Genomic DNA, 17,875 nt, shown 5'->3' with positions numbered 1-17,875 from the left:
CTGTATGTCTGCCCTCTGTATGTAACATTACTGGCTGTATGTCTGCCCTGTAACATTACTGGCTGTATGTCTGCCCTGTAACATTACTGGCTGTATGTCAGCCCTCTGTATGTAGCATTACTGGCTGTATGTCTGTCCTCTGTATATAGCTTTACTGACTGTATGTCTGCCCTCTGTATGTAGCATTACTGGCTGTATGTCTGCCCTCTGTATATAGCTTTACTGGCTGTATGTCTGCCCTCTGTATGTAACATTACTGGCTGTATGTCTGCCCTGTAACATTACTGGCTGTATGTCTGCCCTGTAACATTACTGGCTGTATGTCAGCCCTCTGTATGTAGCATTACTGGCTGTATGTCTGTCCTCTGTATATAGCTTTACTGACTGTATGTCTGCCCTCTGTATGTAGCATTACTGGCTGTATGTCTGCCCTCTGTATATAGCTTTACTGGCTGTATGTCTGCCCTCTGTATGTAACATTACTGGCTGTATGTCTGCCCTGTAACATTACTGGCTGTATGTCTGCCCTCTGTATGTAGCATTACTGGCTGTATGTCTGCCCTCTGTATATAGCTTTACTGGCTGTATGTCTGCCCTCTGTATGTAGCATTACTGGCTGTATGTCTGCCCTCTGTATATAGCTTTACTGGCTGTATGTCTGCCCTCTGTATGTAACATTACTGGCTGTATGTCTGCCCTCTGTATGTAACATTACTGGCTGTATGTCTGTCCTCTGTATGTAACATTACTGGCTGTATGTCTGCCCTCTGTATGTAGCATTACTGGCTATATGTCTGCCCTCTGTATGTAACATTACTGGCTGTATGTCTGCCCTCTGTATGTAACATTACTGGCTGTATGTCTGCCCTCTGTATGTAGCTTTACTGGCTGTATGTCTGCCCTGTAACATTACTGGCTGTATGTCTGCCCTCTGTATGTAACATTACTGGCTGTATGTCTGCCCTCTGTATGTAGAATTACTGGCTGTATGTCTGCCCTCTGTATGTAACATTACTGGCTGTATGTCTGCCCTCTGTATGTAACATTACTGGCTGTATGTCTGCCCTCTGTATGTAGCATTACTGGCTGTATGTCTGCCCTCTGTATGTAGCTTTACTGGCTGAATGTCTGCCCTCTGTATGTAACATTACTGGCTGTATGTCTGTCCTCTGTATGTAACATTACTGGCTGTATGTCTGTCCTCTGTATGTAACATTACTGGCTGTATGTCTTTCATCTGTATGTAACATTACTGGCTGTATGTCTGTCCTCTGTATGTAACATTACTGGCTGTATGTCTGTCCTCTGTATGTAGCATTACTGGCTGTATGTCTGTCCTCTGTATGTAACATTACTGGCTGTATGTCTGTCCTCTGTATGTAACATTACTGGCTGTATTTCTGCCCTCTGTATGCAGAATTACTGGCTGTATGTCTGCTCTCTGTATGTAACATTACTGGCTGTATGTCTGTCCTCTGTATGTAACATTACTGGCTGTATGTCTGCCCTCTGTATGTAACATTACTGGCTGTATGTCTGCCCTCTGTATGTAGCATTACTGGCTGTATGTCTGCCCTCTGTATGTAATATTACTGGCTGTATGTCTGCTCTCTGTATGTAGAATTACTGGCTGTATGTCTGTCCTCTGTATGTAACATTACTGACTGTATGTCTGCCCTCTGTATGTAGCCTTACTGGCTGTATGTCTGTCCTCTGTATGTAACATTACTGGCTGTATGTCTGCTCTCTGTATGTAACATTACTGGCTGTATGTCTGCCCTCTGTATGTAACATTACTGGCTGTATATCTGCCCTCTGTATGTAACATTACTGGCTGTATGTCTGCCCTCTGTATGTAACATTACTGGCTGTATGTCTGCCCTCTGTATGTAACATTACTGGCTGTATGTCTGTCCTCTGTATGTAGAATTACTGGCTGTATGTCTGCCCTCTGTGTGTAGAATTACTGGCTGTATGTCTGCCCTCTGTGTGTAACATTACTGGCTGTATGTCTGCAGTCTGTATGTAACATTACTGGCTGTATGTCTGCCCTCTGCATTACTGGCTGTATGTCTGTCCTCTGTATGTAGAATTACTGGCTGTATGTCTGCCCTCTGTATGTAGCATTACTGGCTGTATGTCTGTCCTCTGTATGTAGAATTACTGGCTGTATGTCTGCCCTCTGTGTGTAGAATTGATGGCTATGTACTCCTCTGCATATATAATTACTGGCTCTATGTAAGTGGTGGAGCAACAGGTAAGTATCTTACGGAATACACTAAAGCCAACAGTATGTTAGTATTGCTAGGATCTTACCTGTTAGAGGCAGTGACAAGTAGGATCTTATGTGCATAAAACAATTTTCCTTCTACCAAAAATGTCACATCTGACATCTCTCTGTTGTTAAGGAACTGAGAATCTGTAAGATAAAACTCATATCAGCCAGTTGCAGGGTCAGTACAGGCAGTGCACCCAGCACATACACAACAGTCACACAATCACTGCAGCTACATTAGATTGTCAGATTGACAATAGACTTTGTGTTGATCACTAGAATCTTAATTATTTTTGTTTCTAAGATGTGCTGCTCACCTAGTCTAGCTGGAGGTGCCCTCTGTACCTCTGGTATACTGGGAATTGGATTGTCTCCATAGCAACGGACAAAGATGGCTCCTACTTGATGGGTCACAATGTCACACTGTGGGATAAAACAAAAACACTGGATCCACCTCAGAGACAGTGTCCTGTCCAGTGAAGTCTTGTGTGAAGCAGAAAGTGTAAATGCAATATCACATATGGCAGCAGGAGTCATTTGATATTATAACAGTGGGGCACTGTTATGGTTAAATGGGGGTGGGGGCATGGACAGGGTTAAAGGGACATGGTACTCTAACATTTCCCCTCCTTTAATGTGCTCCCCAATAGTCCATTTTACCTGCCAGAGTATATTTCATTGCTTGCAAACCGCTCCCTTACCTATATTTTGATATTTGAAATTGCGGTTTTTACCTGTGGAAATGACCACCTGTGGGATTCTTTATCATCATTAGTTTCTATAGGAGGCAGCTCAAGTGTGTTCTGTATCACAGAGAGAGACATTACTTTCTATAGGAGGCAGCTTATGTGTGTTCTGTATCACAGAGAGAGTCATTACTTTCTATAGGAGTTTGCTCATGTGTGTTCTGTATCAAAGAGAGAGTCATTACTTTCTATAGGAGGCAACTCATTTGTTTTCTGTATCACAGAGTGTCATTACTTTCTATAGGAGTCAGCTCATGTGTGTTCTTTATCACAGAGAAAGTCATTACTTTCTATAGGAGCCAGCTCATGTGTGTTCTAAATCACAGAGAGAGTTATTACTTTCTATAGGAGTCAGCTCATGTGTGTTCTGTATCACAGAGAGAGTCATTACTTTCTATAGGAGTCAGCTCATGTGTGTTCTTTATCACAGAGAGAGTCATTACTTTCTATAGGAGTCAGCTCATATGTGTTCTAAATCACAGAGAGAGTTATTACTTTCTATAGGAGTCAGCTCATGTGTGTTCTGTATCACAGTAGCATCATTATAATCTATAGGAGGCAGCTCATGTTCTGTATCACATAGAGCGTCATTACTTTCTATAGGAGGCAGCTCATGTGTGTTGTGTATCACAGAGAGCGTCTTTACTTTCTATAAGAGGCAGCTTATGTGTATTCTGTATCACAGAGAGTCATTACTTTCTATAGGAGGCAGCTTATGTGTGTTCTGTATCACAGAGAGAGTCATTACTTTCTATAGGAGGCAGCTTATGTGTGTTCTGTATCACATAGAGCGTCATTACTTTCTATAGGAGGCAGCTCATGTGTGTTGTGTATCACAGAGAGCGTCTTTACTTTCTATAAGAGGCAGCTTATGTGTATTCTGTATCACAGAGAGAGTCACTATTGTATATAGGAGGCAGCTCATGTGGGTTCTGTATCACAGCGAGGGACATTACTCTCTATGGGAGGCAGCTCATGTGGGTTCTGTATCACAGAGAGCATCGTAATTTCTATAGGAGGCAGCTCATATGTGTTCTGTATCACAGAGAGAATCATTACTTTCTATAGGAGGCAGCTCATGTGTGTTCAGTACCACAGAGAGAATCATTACTTTCTATAGGATGCAGCTCGTGTGTTCTGTACCACAGAGAGAGTCATTACTTTCTATAGGAGGCAGCTCATATGTGTTCTGTATCACAGAGAGAATCATTACTTTCTATAGGAGGCAGCTCATGTGTTCTGTATCACAGAGAGAGTCATTACTTTATATAGGAGGCAGCTCATGTGTGTTCTGTATCACATAGAGAGTCATTACTTTCTATAAGAGGCAGCTTATGTGTGTTCTGTATCACAGAGAGCATCATTACTTTCTATAAGAGGTAGCTAATGTGTGTTCTGTATCACAGATAGTCATTACTTCCTATAGTAGGCAGCTCATGTGTGTTCTGTATCACAGAGAGTCATTACTTTCTATAAGAGGTAGCTAATGTGTGTTCTGTATCACAGATAGTCATTACTTTCTATAGTAGGCAGCTCATGTGTGTTCTGTATCACAGAGAGAGTCATTACTTTCTATAGGAGGCAGCTCATGTGTGTTCTGTATCACAGAGAGAGTCATTACTTTCTATAGGAGGCAGCTCATGTGTGTTCTGTATCACAGAGAGAGTCATTACTTTCTATAGGAGGCAGCTCATGTGTGTTCTGTATCACAGAGAGAGTCATTACTTTCTATAAGAGGCAACTAATTTGTTTTCTGTATCACAGAGAGTCATTACTTTCTATAGTAGGCAGCTCATGTGTGTTCTGTATCACAGAGAGAGTCATTACTTTCTATAGGAGGCAGCTCATGTGTGTTCTGTATCACATAGAGAGTCATTACTTTCTATAAGAGGCAGCTCATGTGTGTTCTGTATCACAGATAGTCATTACTTTCTATAGGAGGCAGCTCATGTGTGTTCTGTATCACATAGAGAGTCATTACTTTCTATAGGAGGCAGCTCATGTTTGTTCTGTATCACATAGAGAGTCATTACTTTCTATAGTAGGCAGCTCATGTGTGTTCTGTATCACAGAGAGTCATTACTTTCTATAGGAGGCAGCTCATGTGTGTTCTGTATCACAGAGAGTCATTACTTTCTATAGGAGGCAGCTCATGTGTGTTCTGTATCACAGAGAGTCATTACTTTCTATAGGAGGCAGCTCATGTGTGTTCTGTATCACAGAGAGTCATTACTTTCTATAGTAGGCAGCTCATGTGTGTTCTGTATCACAGATAGTCATTACTTTCTGTAGGAGGCAGCTCATGTGTGTTCTGTATCACATAGAGAGTCATTACTTTCTATAAGAGGCAGCTCATTTGTGTTCAGTACCACAGAGAGAATCACTACTTTCTAAAGGAGGCAGCTCATGTGTGTTCTGTATCACATATAGAGTCATTACTTTCTATAAGAGGCAGCTTATGTGTGTTCTGTATCACAGAGAGAGTCATTACTCTCTATGGGAGGCAGCTCATGTGGGTTCTATATCACAGAGAGAGTCATTACTTTCTATGTGAGGCAGCTCATGTGTGTTCTGTATCACAGAGAGAGTCATTACTTTCTATGTGAGGCAGCTCATGTGTCTTCTGTATCACAGAGAGAGTCATTACTTTCTATGTGAGGCAGCTCATGTGTGTTCTGTATCACAGAGAGAGTCATTACTTTATATGTGAGGCAGCTAATGTGTGTTCTGTATCACAGAGAGAGTCATTACTTTCTATGTGAGGCAGCTCATGTGTGTTCTGTATCACAGAGAGAGTCATTACTTTCTATGTGAGGCAGCTCATGTGTGTTCTGTATCACATAGAGAGTCATTACTTTCTATAGGAGTCAGCTCATGTGTGTTCTTTATCACAGAGAGAGTCATTACTTTCTATAGGAGTCAGCTCATATGTGTTCTAAATCACAGAGAGAGTCATTACTTTCTATAGGAGTCAGCTCATGTGTGTTCTAAATCACAGAGAGAGTTATTACTTTCTATAGGAGTCAGCTCATGTGTGTTCTGTATCACAGAGAGAGTCATTACTTTCTATAGGAGTCAGCTCATGTGTGTTCTTTATCACAGAGAGAGTCATTACTTTCTATAGGAGTCAGCTCATATGTGTTCTAAATCACAGAGAGAGTTATTACTTTCTATAGGAGTCAGCTCATGTGTGTTCTGTATCACAGTAGCATCATTATAATCTATAGGAGGCAGCTCATGTTCTGTATCACATAGAGCGTCATTACTTTCTATAGGAGGCAGCTCATGTGTGTTGTGTATCACAGAGAGCGTCTTTACTTTCTATAAGAGGCAGCTTATGTGTATTCTGTATCACAGAGAGTCATTACTTTCTATAGGAGGCAGCTTATGTGTGTTCTGTATCACAGAGAGAGTCATTACTTTCTATAGGAGGCAGCTTATGTGTGTTCTGTATCACATAGAGCGTCATTACTTTCTATAGGAGGCAGCTCATGTGTGTTGTGTATCACAGAGAGCGTCTTTACTTTCTATAAGAGGCAGCTTATGTGTATTCTGTATCACAGAGAGAGTCACTATTGTATATAGGAGGCAGCTCATGTGGGTTCTGTATCACAGCGAGGGACATTACTCTCTATGGGAGGCAGCTCATGTGGGTTCTGTATCACAGAGAGCATCGTAATTTCTATAGGAGGCAGCTCATATGTGTTCTGTATCACAGAGAGAATCATTACTTTCTATAGGAGGCAGCTCATGTGTGTTCAGTACCACAGAGAGAATCATTACTTTCTATAGGATGCAGCTCGTGTGTTCTGTACCACAGAGAGAGTCATTACTTTCTATAGGAGGCAGCTCATATGTGTTCTGTATCACAGAGAGAATCATTACTTTCTATAGGAGGCAGCTCATGTGTTCTGTATCACAGAGAGAGTCATTACTTTATATAGGAGGCAGCTCATGTGTGTTCTGTATCACATAGAGAGTCATTACTTTCTATAAAAGGCAGCTTATGTGTGTTCTGTATCACAGAGAGCATCATTACTTTCTATAAGAGGTAGCTAATGTGTGTTCTGTATCACAGATAGTCATTACTTCCTATAGTAGGCAGCTCATGTGTGTTCTGTATCACAGAGAGTCATTACTTTCTATAAGAGGTAGCTAATGTGTGTTCTGTATCACAGATAGTCATTACTTTCTATAGTAGGCAGCTCATGTGTGTTCTGTATCACAGAGAGAGTCATTACTTTCTATAGGAGGCAGCTCATGTGTGTTCTGTATCACAGAGAGAGTCATTACTTTCTATAGGAGGCAGCTCATGTGTGTTCTGTATCACAGAGAGAGTCATTACTTTCTATAGGAGGCAGCTCATGTGTGTTCTGTATCACAGAGAGAGTCATTACTTTCTATAAGAGGCAACTAATTTGTTTTCTGTATCACAGAGAGTCATTACTTTCTATAGTAGGCAGCTCATGTGTGTTCTGTATCACAGAGAGAGTCATTACTTTCTATAGGAGGCAGCTCATGTGTGTTCTGTATCACATAGAGAGTCATTACTTTCTATAAGAGGCAGCTCATGTGTGTTCTGTATCACAGATAGTCATTACTTTCTATAGGAGGCAGCTCATGTGTGTTCTGTATCACATAGAGAGTCATTACTTTCTATAGGAGGCAGCTCATGTGTGTTCTGTATCACATAGAGAGTCATTACTTTCTATAGTAGGCAGCTCATGTGTGTTCTGTATCACAGAGAGTCATTACTTTCTATAGGAGGCAGCTCATGTGTGTTCTGTATCACAGAGAGTCATTACTTTCTATAGGAGGCAGCTCATGTGTGTTCTGTATCACAGAGAGTCATTACTTTCTATAGGAGGCAGCTCATGTGTGTTCTGTATCACAGAGAGTCATTACTTTCTATAGTAGGCAGCTCATGTGTGTTCTGTATCACAGATAGTCATTACTTTCTGTAGGAGGCAGCTCATGTGTGTTCTGTATCACATAGAGAGTCATTACTTTCTATAAGAGGCAGCTCATTTGTGTTCAGTACCACAGAGAGAATCACTACTTTCTAAAGGAGGCAGCTCATGTGTGTTCTGTATCACATATAGAGTCATTACTTTCTATAAGAGGCAGCTTATGTGTGTTCTGTATCACAGAGAGAGTCATTACTCTCTATGGGAGGCAGCTCATGTGGGTTCTATATCACAGAGAGAGTCATTACTTTCTATGTGAGGCAGCTCATGTGTGTTCTGTATCACAGAGAGAGTCATTACTTTCTATGTGAGGCAGCTCATGTGTCTTCTGTATCACAGAGAGAGTCATTACTTTCTATGTGAGGCAGCTCATGTGTGTTCTGTATCACAGAGAGAGTCATTACTTTATATGTGAGGCAGCTAATGTGTGTTCTGTATCACAGAGAGAGTCATTACTTTCTATGTGAGGCAGCTCATGTGTGTTCTGTATCACAGAGAGAGTCATTACTTTCTATGTGAGGCAGCTCATGTGTGTTGTGTATCACACAGAGAGTCATTACTTTCTATAGGAGGTAGTTCATATGTGTTCTGTATCACAGAGAGAGTCATTACTTTCTATTGAGGAGGTAGCTCATGTGTGTTTTGTATCACAGAGAGCATCATTACTTTCTATTGGGGAGGTAGCTCGTGTGTTCTGCATCACAGAAAGCATAATTACTTTCTATAAGAGGCAGCTCATGTGTGTTCTGTATCACAGAAAGCATCATTACTTTCTATAGGAGGCAACACATGTGTGTGTTTTGTATCACATAGAGCGTCATTACTTTCTATAGGAGGCAGCTCATGTGTGTTCTGTATCACAGAGAGTCATTACTTTATATAGGAGGCAGCTCATGTGTTCTGTACCACAGAGAGAGCCATTACTTTATATAGGAGGCAGCTCATGTGTGTTCTGTATCACAGAGAGAGTCATTACTTTATATAGGAGGCAGCTCATGTGTTCTGTATCACATAGAGAGTCATTACTTTCTATAAGAGGCAGCTCATGTGTGTTCTGTATCACAGAGCGAGTCATTACTTTATATAGGAGGCAGCTCATGTGTGTTCTGTATCACAGAGAGTCATTACTTTATATAGGAGGCAGCTCATGTGTGTTCTGTATCATAGAGCGAGTCATTACTTTCTATAAGAGGCAGCTTATGTGTGTTCTGTATCACAGAGAGCGTCATTACTTTCTATAGGAGGCAGCTCATGTGTGTTCTGTATCACAGAGAGAGTCATTACTTTCTATAGGAGGCAGCTCATGTGTGTTCTGTATCACAGAGAGAATCATTACTTTCTATAGGAGGCAGCTGATGTGGGTTCTGTATCACAGAGAGTCATTACTTTCTATAGGAGGCAGCTCATGTGTGTTCTGTATCACAGAGAGTCATTACTTTCTATAGGAGGCAGCTCATGTGTGTTCTGTATCACAGAGAGTCATTACTTTCTATAGTAGGCAGCTCATGTGTGTTCTGTATCACAGATAGTCATTACTTTCTGTAGGAGGCAGCTCATGTGTGTTCTGTATCACATAGAGAGTCATTACTTTCTATAAGAGGCAGCTCATGTGTGTTCAGTACCACGGAGAGAATCACTACTTTCTAAAGGAGGCAGCTCATGTGTGTTCTGAATCACATAGAGAGTCATAACTTTCTATAAGAGGCTGCTTATGTGTGTTATGTATCACAGAGAGCGTCATTACTTTCTATAGGAGGCAGCTCATGTGTGTTCTGTATCACAGAGAGTCATTACTTTCTATAGGAGGTAGCTCATGTGTGTTAAGGGAGGAAATAGCTAAACTTCAAGCTAAGGTAAGTAACATACCTGTTACCTCTACAAAGCTGCCTCAGAAAGAAGCCCCTCTACCCCAGAGATCAGCAAGGAGAGGCAGATGGATCACTGTAGGCTCTGGAAGAATTAGAACAGTAGACCAGAAGCATTGCCCACAACCTCTGCCATTGCAAAACTCCTATGCTGCTCTTGCCGAATACACTTGTGATGAGGAGATTGCTGTTTCTGAGCCCTCTGAAGCTGTAACAGGTAATTTAAATCTATTGGCACCTGATTCTCCAGGTAACATAACACAGGAAAGAACTGCAGATGTGTTTTTGAGAAAAAGACTGTTAGTGGGTGACTCTATTTTGAGGAATGTGTATTTAGGTGAAAGTAAAGGAGAAACAAGGGAGGTTAGATGTCTTCCAGGAGCTACTGCTCACAGGGATAGGAATCGTATTTTGAGAATTGTTAAGGCAGCAGGAAAGGGAAGTGAGTTGGATGTGATTGTTCATTTAGGAACAAATGATCTGGCTAGTAATCATGTTGCTGCTGTTCAGAAAGAGTTTTGTGACCTAGGTAATCATTTAGAGACTGTGGCATCAACTCTATCATTTTCTGCTATTTTACCTGTGTATGACCAGGAAGCAGGAAAGATGGAGCGGATAACAACATTTAATTCTTGGTTAGATAAGTGGTGCAGGGAACGAGGATTTGGTTTTATTGGCCATTATAGCTCTGTTTGGAAAGATACTAGGTTATTTAGGAGAGATGGCTTGCATTTGGATGCTAAAGGAACAGAGTATCTGGGAGAGGAGTTCAAATACTTTATTAGAAATCATTTAAACTAATAAAGGGGGGGTAGCATTAATATATCCACCTGCCCCCCACAGCATGCCAAAACTGTTAGTCCAAGTAACAATTCTAGAAATTCTAGTAGAAAAATTCTTCGTGCCATGAGCACAAATGCTCGCAGCTTAGGAAATAAATTACCTGAACTCATTTCAATAATGACTAGGGACAACTTGGATTTAGTAGCTATAACAGAAACATGGTACAATGATTTGCATGACTGGGACATAGTCATACCTGGATACAGGTTATTTAAAAAGAACAGAGTAGGAAAGAAAGGTGGAGGAGTTGCTTTGTATGTAAATGAAAATATAAAGGTTACTGAAATTGTAGGAACAAATGATGAGGTGGAAAGTATTTGGGTGACTTTGGAAATTGGAGATAAAAATGTTTTTAGAATAGGGGTTGTATATAGGCCTCCATTGCAGGATGAAAAACTGGACAATCTGTTATTAGATGAAATAACCAAAATGACCATGAAGGGTAAGGTTATAGTACTGGGGGACTTTAATTTGCCAGATATAGACTGGAAGATTCCTTCTGCTAGATCGGCTAGAAGCAGGTATATTCTTGAATCTCTGCTAGGGGAATCACTTGAACAATTAGTCAAGGAACCAACTCGTAAGGAAGCTATATTAGATCTAATACTTACAAACAGTGATACAGTTTCAGATGTGTCTGTAGGTGAGAACTTAGGATCCAGTGATCATCAATCTGTTTGGTTTAGTATTCATGTTCAGGAACTGTACACCCAGACTAAAACAAAAGTTTTAGACTTTAGGACGGCAGATTTTTCATTAATGGGAGAATACCTAAAAAACTATTTAAAGGGGAAAAATCTTATTACAGGGGTTCAAGAACAGTGGGAATTTGTGAAAGGTGCCATTTTAGATGCAACCGCACACTGTATTAGACATGTCTGTAAAAGTAAAAGAAAGCGGAAACCAATTTGGTTTTCCAAAGAAGTAGCACATGCTGTAAAGACAAAAAAGATAGCTTATAAAAATTACAGACACACACAAGCAGATGATGATATGAAAATATGGAGACTCCAACAAAAAAAGACTAAGCAGTTAATTAGGAAGGTTAAAGCTGATGCAGAAGAGAAGATAGCACAGTCAGTAAAACATGGGGACAAAACATTCTTTAGATATATCAGTGAAAGAAGAAAAAATAAGGTAGGAATAGTAAAATTGAAATCAGTTGATGGTAGAATAATAGAAGGAGATAAGCAGATTGCAGACTGTCTCAATGATTACTTCTGTTCTGTTTTCACTAAAGATTGTGAAGATACAATGTCTACATTAAGGGATGCTATGCAAAATAGAAACAAGCTTAACAGTAATCTTTTTACAGAGGATGAGGTTTTGTTAGCATTATCAAAAATAAATGTTACAAAGGCAGTGGGTCCTGATAATATTCATCCAAGGGTTTTAAAAGAACTTCGTTCAGTGCTAACTGTCCCATTAACTGATCTGTTTAATCAGTCACTATTAACAGGAGCTGTCCCAGATGATTGGAGAATAGCAAATGTAATACCTCTTCATAAAAAGGGCAGTAGAGAAGAATCTGGCAACTACAGGCCAATTAGTTTAACTTCAGTAGTAGGGAAATTAATGGAAAGCCTCTTAAAGGAAAGAATTATGACTCACATAAAGACAAACAATTTAGAGGACCAAAATCAGCATGGTTTTACTTCAGGGAGATCATGTCAGACTAATCTAATTGACTTCTTTGATTATGTAACAAAAGTATTAGACAAGGGAGGAGCAGTTGATGTAGCATATCTAGATTTCAGCAAAGCATTTGACACCGTCCCACACAATAAACTTATTCACAAACTATATCTCCTTGGTCTAGATTCAAAAATTGTGAACTGGGTGGAATGCTGGCTTAAGGACAGAAAACAAAGTGTCTTAGTAAATGGAGTTCATTCAGCAGAGGGGGCTGTTACTAGTGGTGTTCCTCAGGGGTCAGTTCTGGGGCCTGTTTTGTTTAACATATTTATCTGCGATATCAGCAAAGGGCTACAGGGGAAAGTATGTCTCTTTGCAGATGATACAAAAATTTGCAACAGAGTGGATGTTCCAGGGGGGGTAGACAAAATGAGAAGTGATATACAACAATTGGAGGATTGGACAAACGACTGGGATCTAAAGTTTAACACAGCAAAGTGTAAAATAATGCATTTAGGGAAGAAAAATCCAAATGTTAATTACAGACTCAATGACACTTTACTGACTGTTACAGACGAGGAACAGGACTTGGGAATTATTATTTCAGATGATTTAAAACTTAGTAAACAATGTAGTAAGGCAGCGAGTAAGGCTAGCAGAATGCTTGGATGTATTGGTAGAGGTATTTGCAGCAGAAATAGTAAGGTTCTTATGCCACTTTATAGATCATTAGTTAGGCCTCATCTTGAGTATTGTGTGCAGTTCTGGAGGCCATATCTTCAGAAGGATATTAACAAACTTGAATCTGTGCAAAGGAGGGCTACCAAAATGGTACATGGTCTAAAAAATAAAACTTACCAGGATAGGCTCAATGACCTAAATATGTATAGCTTAGAGGAGAGAAGGGAAAGAGGTGATATGATAGCAACTTTCAAGTACATTAAAGGGTTTAGTAAAACTGAGGCTGTGGGTATTTTACATAAAATGGAAAATTCAAGAACAAGGGGTCATGAGCTCAAGCTAAAGGGTAGTAGATTCAGGAGTAATTTGAGGAAGCACTTCTTTACAGAAAGAGTGATTGATTTATGGAATAAACTTCCTCAAGAGGTAGTAGCAACAAACACTGTGGGGGACTTTAAAAATGCATGGGACAAGCATAGGGCTATCCTACGAACTAGATAAGTTTATACTGTTAGGTAAGGTGGGGCAGACTTGCTGGGCCTATGGCTCTTATCTGCCGTCAATATCTATGTTTCTATGTTTCTATGTTTCTATGTTCTGTATCACATAGAGCGTCATTACTTTCTATAGGAGGTAGCTCATGTGTGTTCTGTATCACAGAGAGAGTCATTACTTTCTATAGGAGGCAGCTCATGTGTGTTCTGTATCACATAGAGCGTCATTACTTTCTATAGGAGGTAGCTCATGTGTGTTCTGTATCACAGAGAGAGTCATTACTTTCTATAGGAGGTAGCTCATGTGTGTTCTGTATCACATAGAGCGTCATTACTTTCTATAGGAGGTAGCTCATGTGTGTTCTGTATCACAGAGAGAGTCATTACTTTCTATAGGAGGCAGCTCATGTGTGTTCTGTATCACAGAGAGAGTCATTACTTTCTATAGGAGGTAGCTCATGTGTGTTCTGTATCACAGAGAGAGTCATTACTCTCTATGGGAGGCAGCTCATGTGGGTTCTATATCACAGAGAGAGTCACTACTTTATATAGGAGGCAGCTCATGTGTTCTGTATCACAGAGATAGTCATTACTTTCTATGTGAGGCAGCTCATGTGTGTTCTGTATCACAGAGAGAGTCATTACTTTCTATAGGAGGCAGCTCATGTGTGTTCTGTATCACAGAGAGAGTCATTACTTTCAATCGCCTAGATTTAGAGTTTTGCGGCCAAAGGGGTGCGTTAGCTACGCATGCTTTTTTCTGGCCGCACCTTTTAAATACCGCTGGTATTTAGAGTTCACAGAATGGCTGGGTTTTCAGTGCGTTAGGCTCCAAAAAGGGAGCGTAGAGCATAATTTAACGCCACTGCAACTCTCGATACCAGCGGTGCTTACGGACGCGGCCAGCTTCAAAAACGTGCTCGTGCACGATTCCCCCATAGAAAACAATGGGGCTGTTTGAGCTGAAAAAAAACCTAACACCTGCAAAAAAGCCGCGTTCAGCTCCTAACGCAGCCCCATTGTTTTCTATGGGGAAACACTTCCTACGTCTGCACCTAACATGTACCCCGAGTCTAAACACCCCTAACCTTACACTTATTAACCCCTATTCTGCCGCCCCCGCTATCGCTGACACCTGCAAATTTTTTTAACCCCTAATCTGCCGCTCCGTAAACCGCAGCTACTTACATTATCCCTATGTACCCCTAATCTGCTGCCCCTAACACCGCCGACCCCTATATTATATTAATTAACCTCTAATCTGCCCCCCACAACGTCGCCTCCACCTGCCTACACTTATTAACCCCTAATCTGCCGACCGCATCTCACCGCTACTATAATAAAGTTATTAACCCCTAATCCGCCTCACTCCCGCCTCAATAACCCTATAATAAATAGTATTAACCCCTAATCTGCCCTCCCTAACATCGCCGACACCTAACTTCAAACATTAACCCCTAATCTGCCGACTGGAGCACACCGCTATTCTAATAAATGTATTAACCCCTAAAGCTAATTCTAACCCTAACCTTAACACCCCCCTAAGTTAAATATAATTTTTATCTAACGAAATAAATTAACTATTATTAAATAACTTATTCCTATTTAAAGCTAAATACTTACCTGTAAAATAAACCCTAATATAGCTACAATATAAATTATAATTATATTGTAGCTATTTTAGGATTAATATTTATTTTACAGGCAACTTTGTAATTATATTAACCAGGTACAATAGCTATTAAATAGTTAATAACTATTTAATAGTAACCTAGTTAAAATAATTACAAAATTACCTGTAAAATAAATCCTAACCTAAGTTACAATTAAACCTAACACTACACTATCAATACCTACAAATAACTACAATTAAATAAACCAACTAAAGTACAAAAAATAAAAAAGAACTAAGTTACAAAAAATAAAAAAAATATTTACAAACATTAGAAAAATATTACAACAATTTTAAACTAATTACACCTACTCTAAGCCCCCTAATAAAATAACAAAGCCCCCCAAAATAAAAAAATGCCCTACCCTATTCTAAATTAAAAAAGTTCAAAGCTCTTTTACCTTACCAGCCCTGAAAAGGGCACTTGCGATCCGTCCTCGGAAGTCTTGATCCAAGCCTCGGAAGTGTTGATCCAAGCCCAAGCGGGGGGCTGAAGAGTGACGTCCATCCTCGGGCTGAAGTCTGGATCCAAGCGGCGGCTGAAGAAATCCATCATCGGGCTGAAGTCGGAAGTCCATCATCGGGATGAAGTCTTCTATCAAATCGCATCTTCAATCTTCTTTCTTCTGGAGCGGAGCAGAGCCATCTTCTTTCCAACCGACGCGGATCCAACCTCTTCAACCGACGCCTACTCGCCGAATGACGGTTCCTTTAAATGACGTCATCCAAGATGGCGTCCCTCGAATTCCGATTGGCTGATAGGATTCTATCAGCCAATCGGAATTAAGGTAGGAATATTCTGATTCGCTGATGGAATCAGCCAATCAGAATCAAGTTCAATCCGATTGGCTGATCCAATCAGCCAATCAGATTGAGCTCGCATTCTATTGGCTGATCGGAACAGATCCAGCCCCCCGCTTGGGCTTGGATCAACACTTCCGAGGCTTGGATCAAGACTTCCGAGGACGGATCGGTGAACCTGGTATGGTGAAGATAAGGTAGGAAGATCTTCAGGGGCTTAGTGTTAGGTTTATTTAAGGGGGGTTTGGGTTAGATTAGGGGTATGTGGGTGGTGGGTTGTAATGTTGGGGGGGGGTATTGTATGTGTTTTTTTTTACAGGCAAAAGAGCTGAATTCTTTGGGGCATGCCCCGCAAACGGCCCTGTTCAGGGCTGGTAAGGTAAAAGAGCTTTGAACTTTTTTAATTTAGAATAGGGTAGGGCATTTTTTTATTTTGGGGGGCTTTGTTATTTTATTAGGGGGCTTAGAGTAGGTGTAATTAGTTTAAAATTGTTGTAATATTTTTCTAATGTTTGTAAATATTTTTTTATTTTTTGTAACTTAGTTCTTTTTTATTTTTTGTACTTTAGTTAGTTTATTTCATTGTATTTATTTGTAGATATTGTATTTAATTAATTTATTGATAGTGTAGTGTTAGGTTTAATTGTAGATAATTGTAGGTATTTTATTTAATTAATTTATTGATAGTGTAGTGTTAGGTTTAATTGTAACTTAGGTTAGGATTTATTTTACAGGTGATTTTGTAATTATTTTAACTATTTTAGCTATTAAATAGTTCTTAACTATTTAATAGCTATTGTACCTGGTTAAAATAAATACAAAGTTACCTGTAAAATAAATATAAATCCTAAAATAGCTACAATATAATTATAATTTAGGGTTTATTTTACAGGTAAGTATTTAGCTTTAAATAGGAATAATTTATTTAATAAGAGTTAATTTATTTCGTTAGATTTAAATTATATTTAACTTAGGGGGGTGTTAGTGTTAGACTTAGCTTTAGGGGTTAATCCATTTATTACAGTAGCGGCGAGATTCGGTCAGCAGATTAGGGGTTAATAATTGAAGTTAGGTGTCAGCGATGTTAGGGAGGGCAGATTAGGGGTTAATACTATTTATTATAGGGTTATTGAGGCGGGAGTGAGGCGGATTAGGGGTTAATAAGTGTAGGCAGGTGGAGGCGACGTTGAGGGGGCAGATTAGGGGTTAATAAATATAATATAGGGGTCGGCGGTGTTAGGGGCAGCAGATTAGGGGTACATAAGTATAATGTAGGTGGCGGTCGGCAGATATTAGGGGTACATAGGTAGTTTATGGGTGTTAGTGTACTGTAGAGCACAGTAGTTAAGAGCTTTATGAACCGGCTCTTAACTACTGACTTTTTTCTGCGGCTGGAGTTTGGTCATTAGATTTCTAACGCTCACTTCAGCCACGACTCTAAATACCGGCGTTAGAAAGATCCCATTGAAAAGATAGGATACGCAATTGACGTAAGGGGATCTGCGGTATGGAAAAGTTGCGGCTGGAAAGTGAGCGTTAGACCCTTTAATGACTGACTCCAAATACCAGCGGGCGGTAAAAACCAGCGTTAGGAGCCTCTAACGCTGGTTTTGACGGCTACCGCCCAACTCTAAATCTAGGCGTATGTGAGGCAGCTCATGTGTGTTCTGTATCACAGAGAGAGTCATTACTTTCTATAGGAGTTAGCTCATGTGTGTTCTGTATCACAGAGAGAGTCATTACTTTCTATAGGAGGCAGCTCATGTGTGTTCTGTATCACAGAGAGAGTCATTACTTTCTATAGGAGGCAGCTCATGTGTGTTCTGTATCACAGAGAGAGTCATTACTTTCTATAGGAGGCAGCTCATGTGTGTTCTGTATCACAGAGAGAATCAT

General features: G+C 40.1%; 1 protein-coding gene across 3 annotated transcripts in view; it reads right to left on the bottom strand.

Annotated features, from left to right (window-relative positions):
• The window catches only part of ABTB2 (ankyrin repeat and BTB domain containing 2), a 222,824-nt gene that overhangs the window by 69,328 nt on the left and 135,621 nt on the right, over positions 1–17,875 (bottom strand). For all 3 annotated transcript variants that reach the window (XM_053720534.1, XM_053720535.1, XM_053720536.1), the window contains 2 exons: positions 2,593–2,698; positions 2,317–2,419 (listed from right to left, as the gene is read on the bottom strand). In XM_053720534.1, the coding sequence (XP_053576509.1) occupies positions 2,317–2,419; positions 2,593–2,698 (209 nt within the window). The remainder of the gene's footprint in view (positions 1–2,316; positions 2,420–2,592; positions 2,699–17,875) is intronic.

The sequence above is a fragment of the Bombina bombina genome, chromosome 7 (assembly GCF_027579735.1).
Source record: "Bombina bombina isolate aBomBom1 chromosome 7, aBomBom1.pri, whole genome shotgun sequence".
In the NCBI taxonomy this organism is placed as follows: domain Eukaryota; kingdom Metazoa; phylum Chordata; class Amphibia; order Anura; family Bombinatoridae; genus Bombina; species Bombina bombina.
This window is presented reverse-complemented; position numbering and strand designations above follow the sequence as displayed.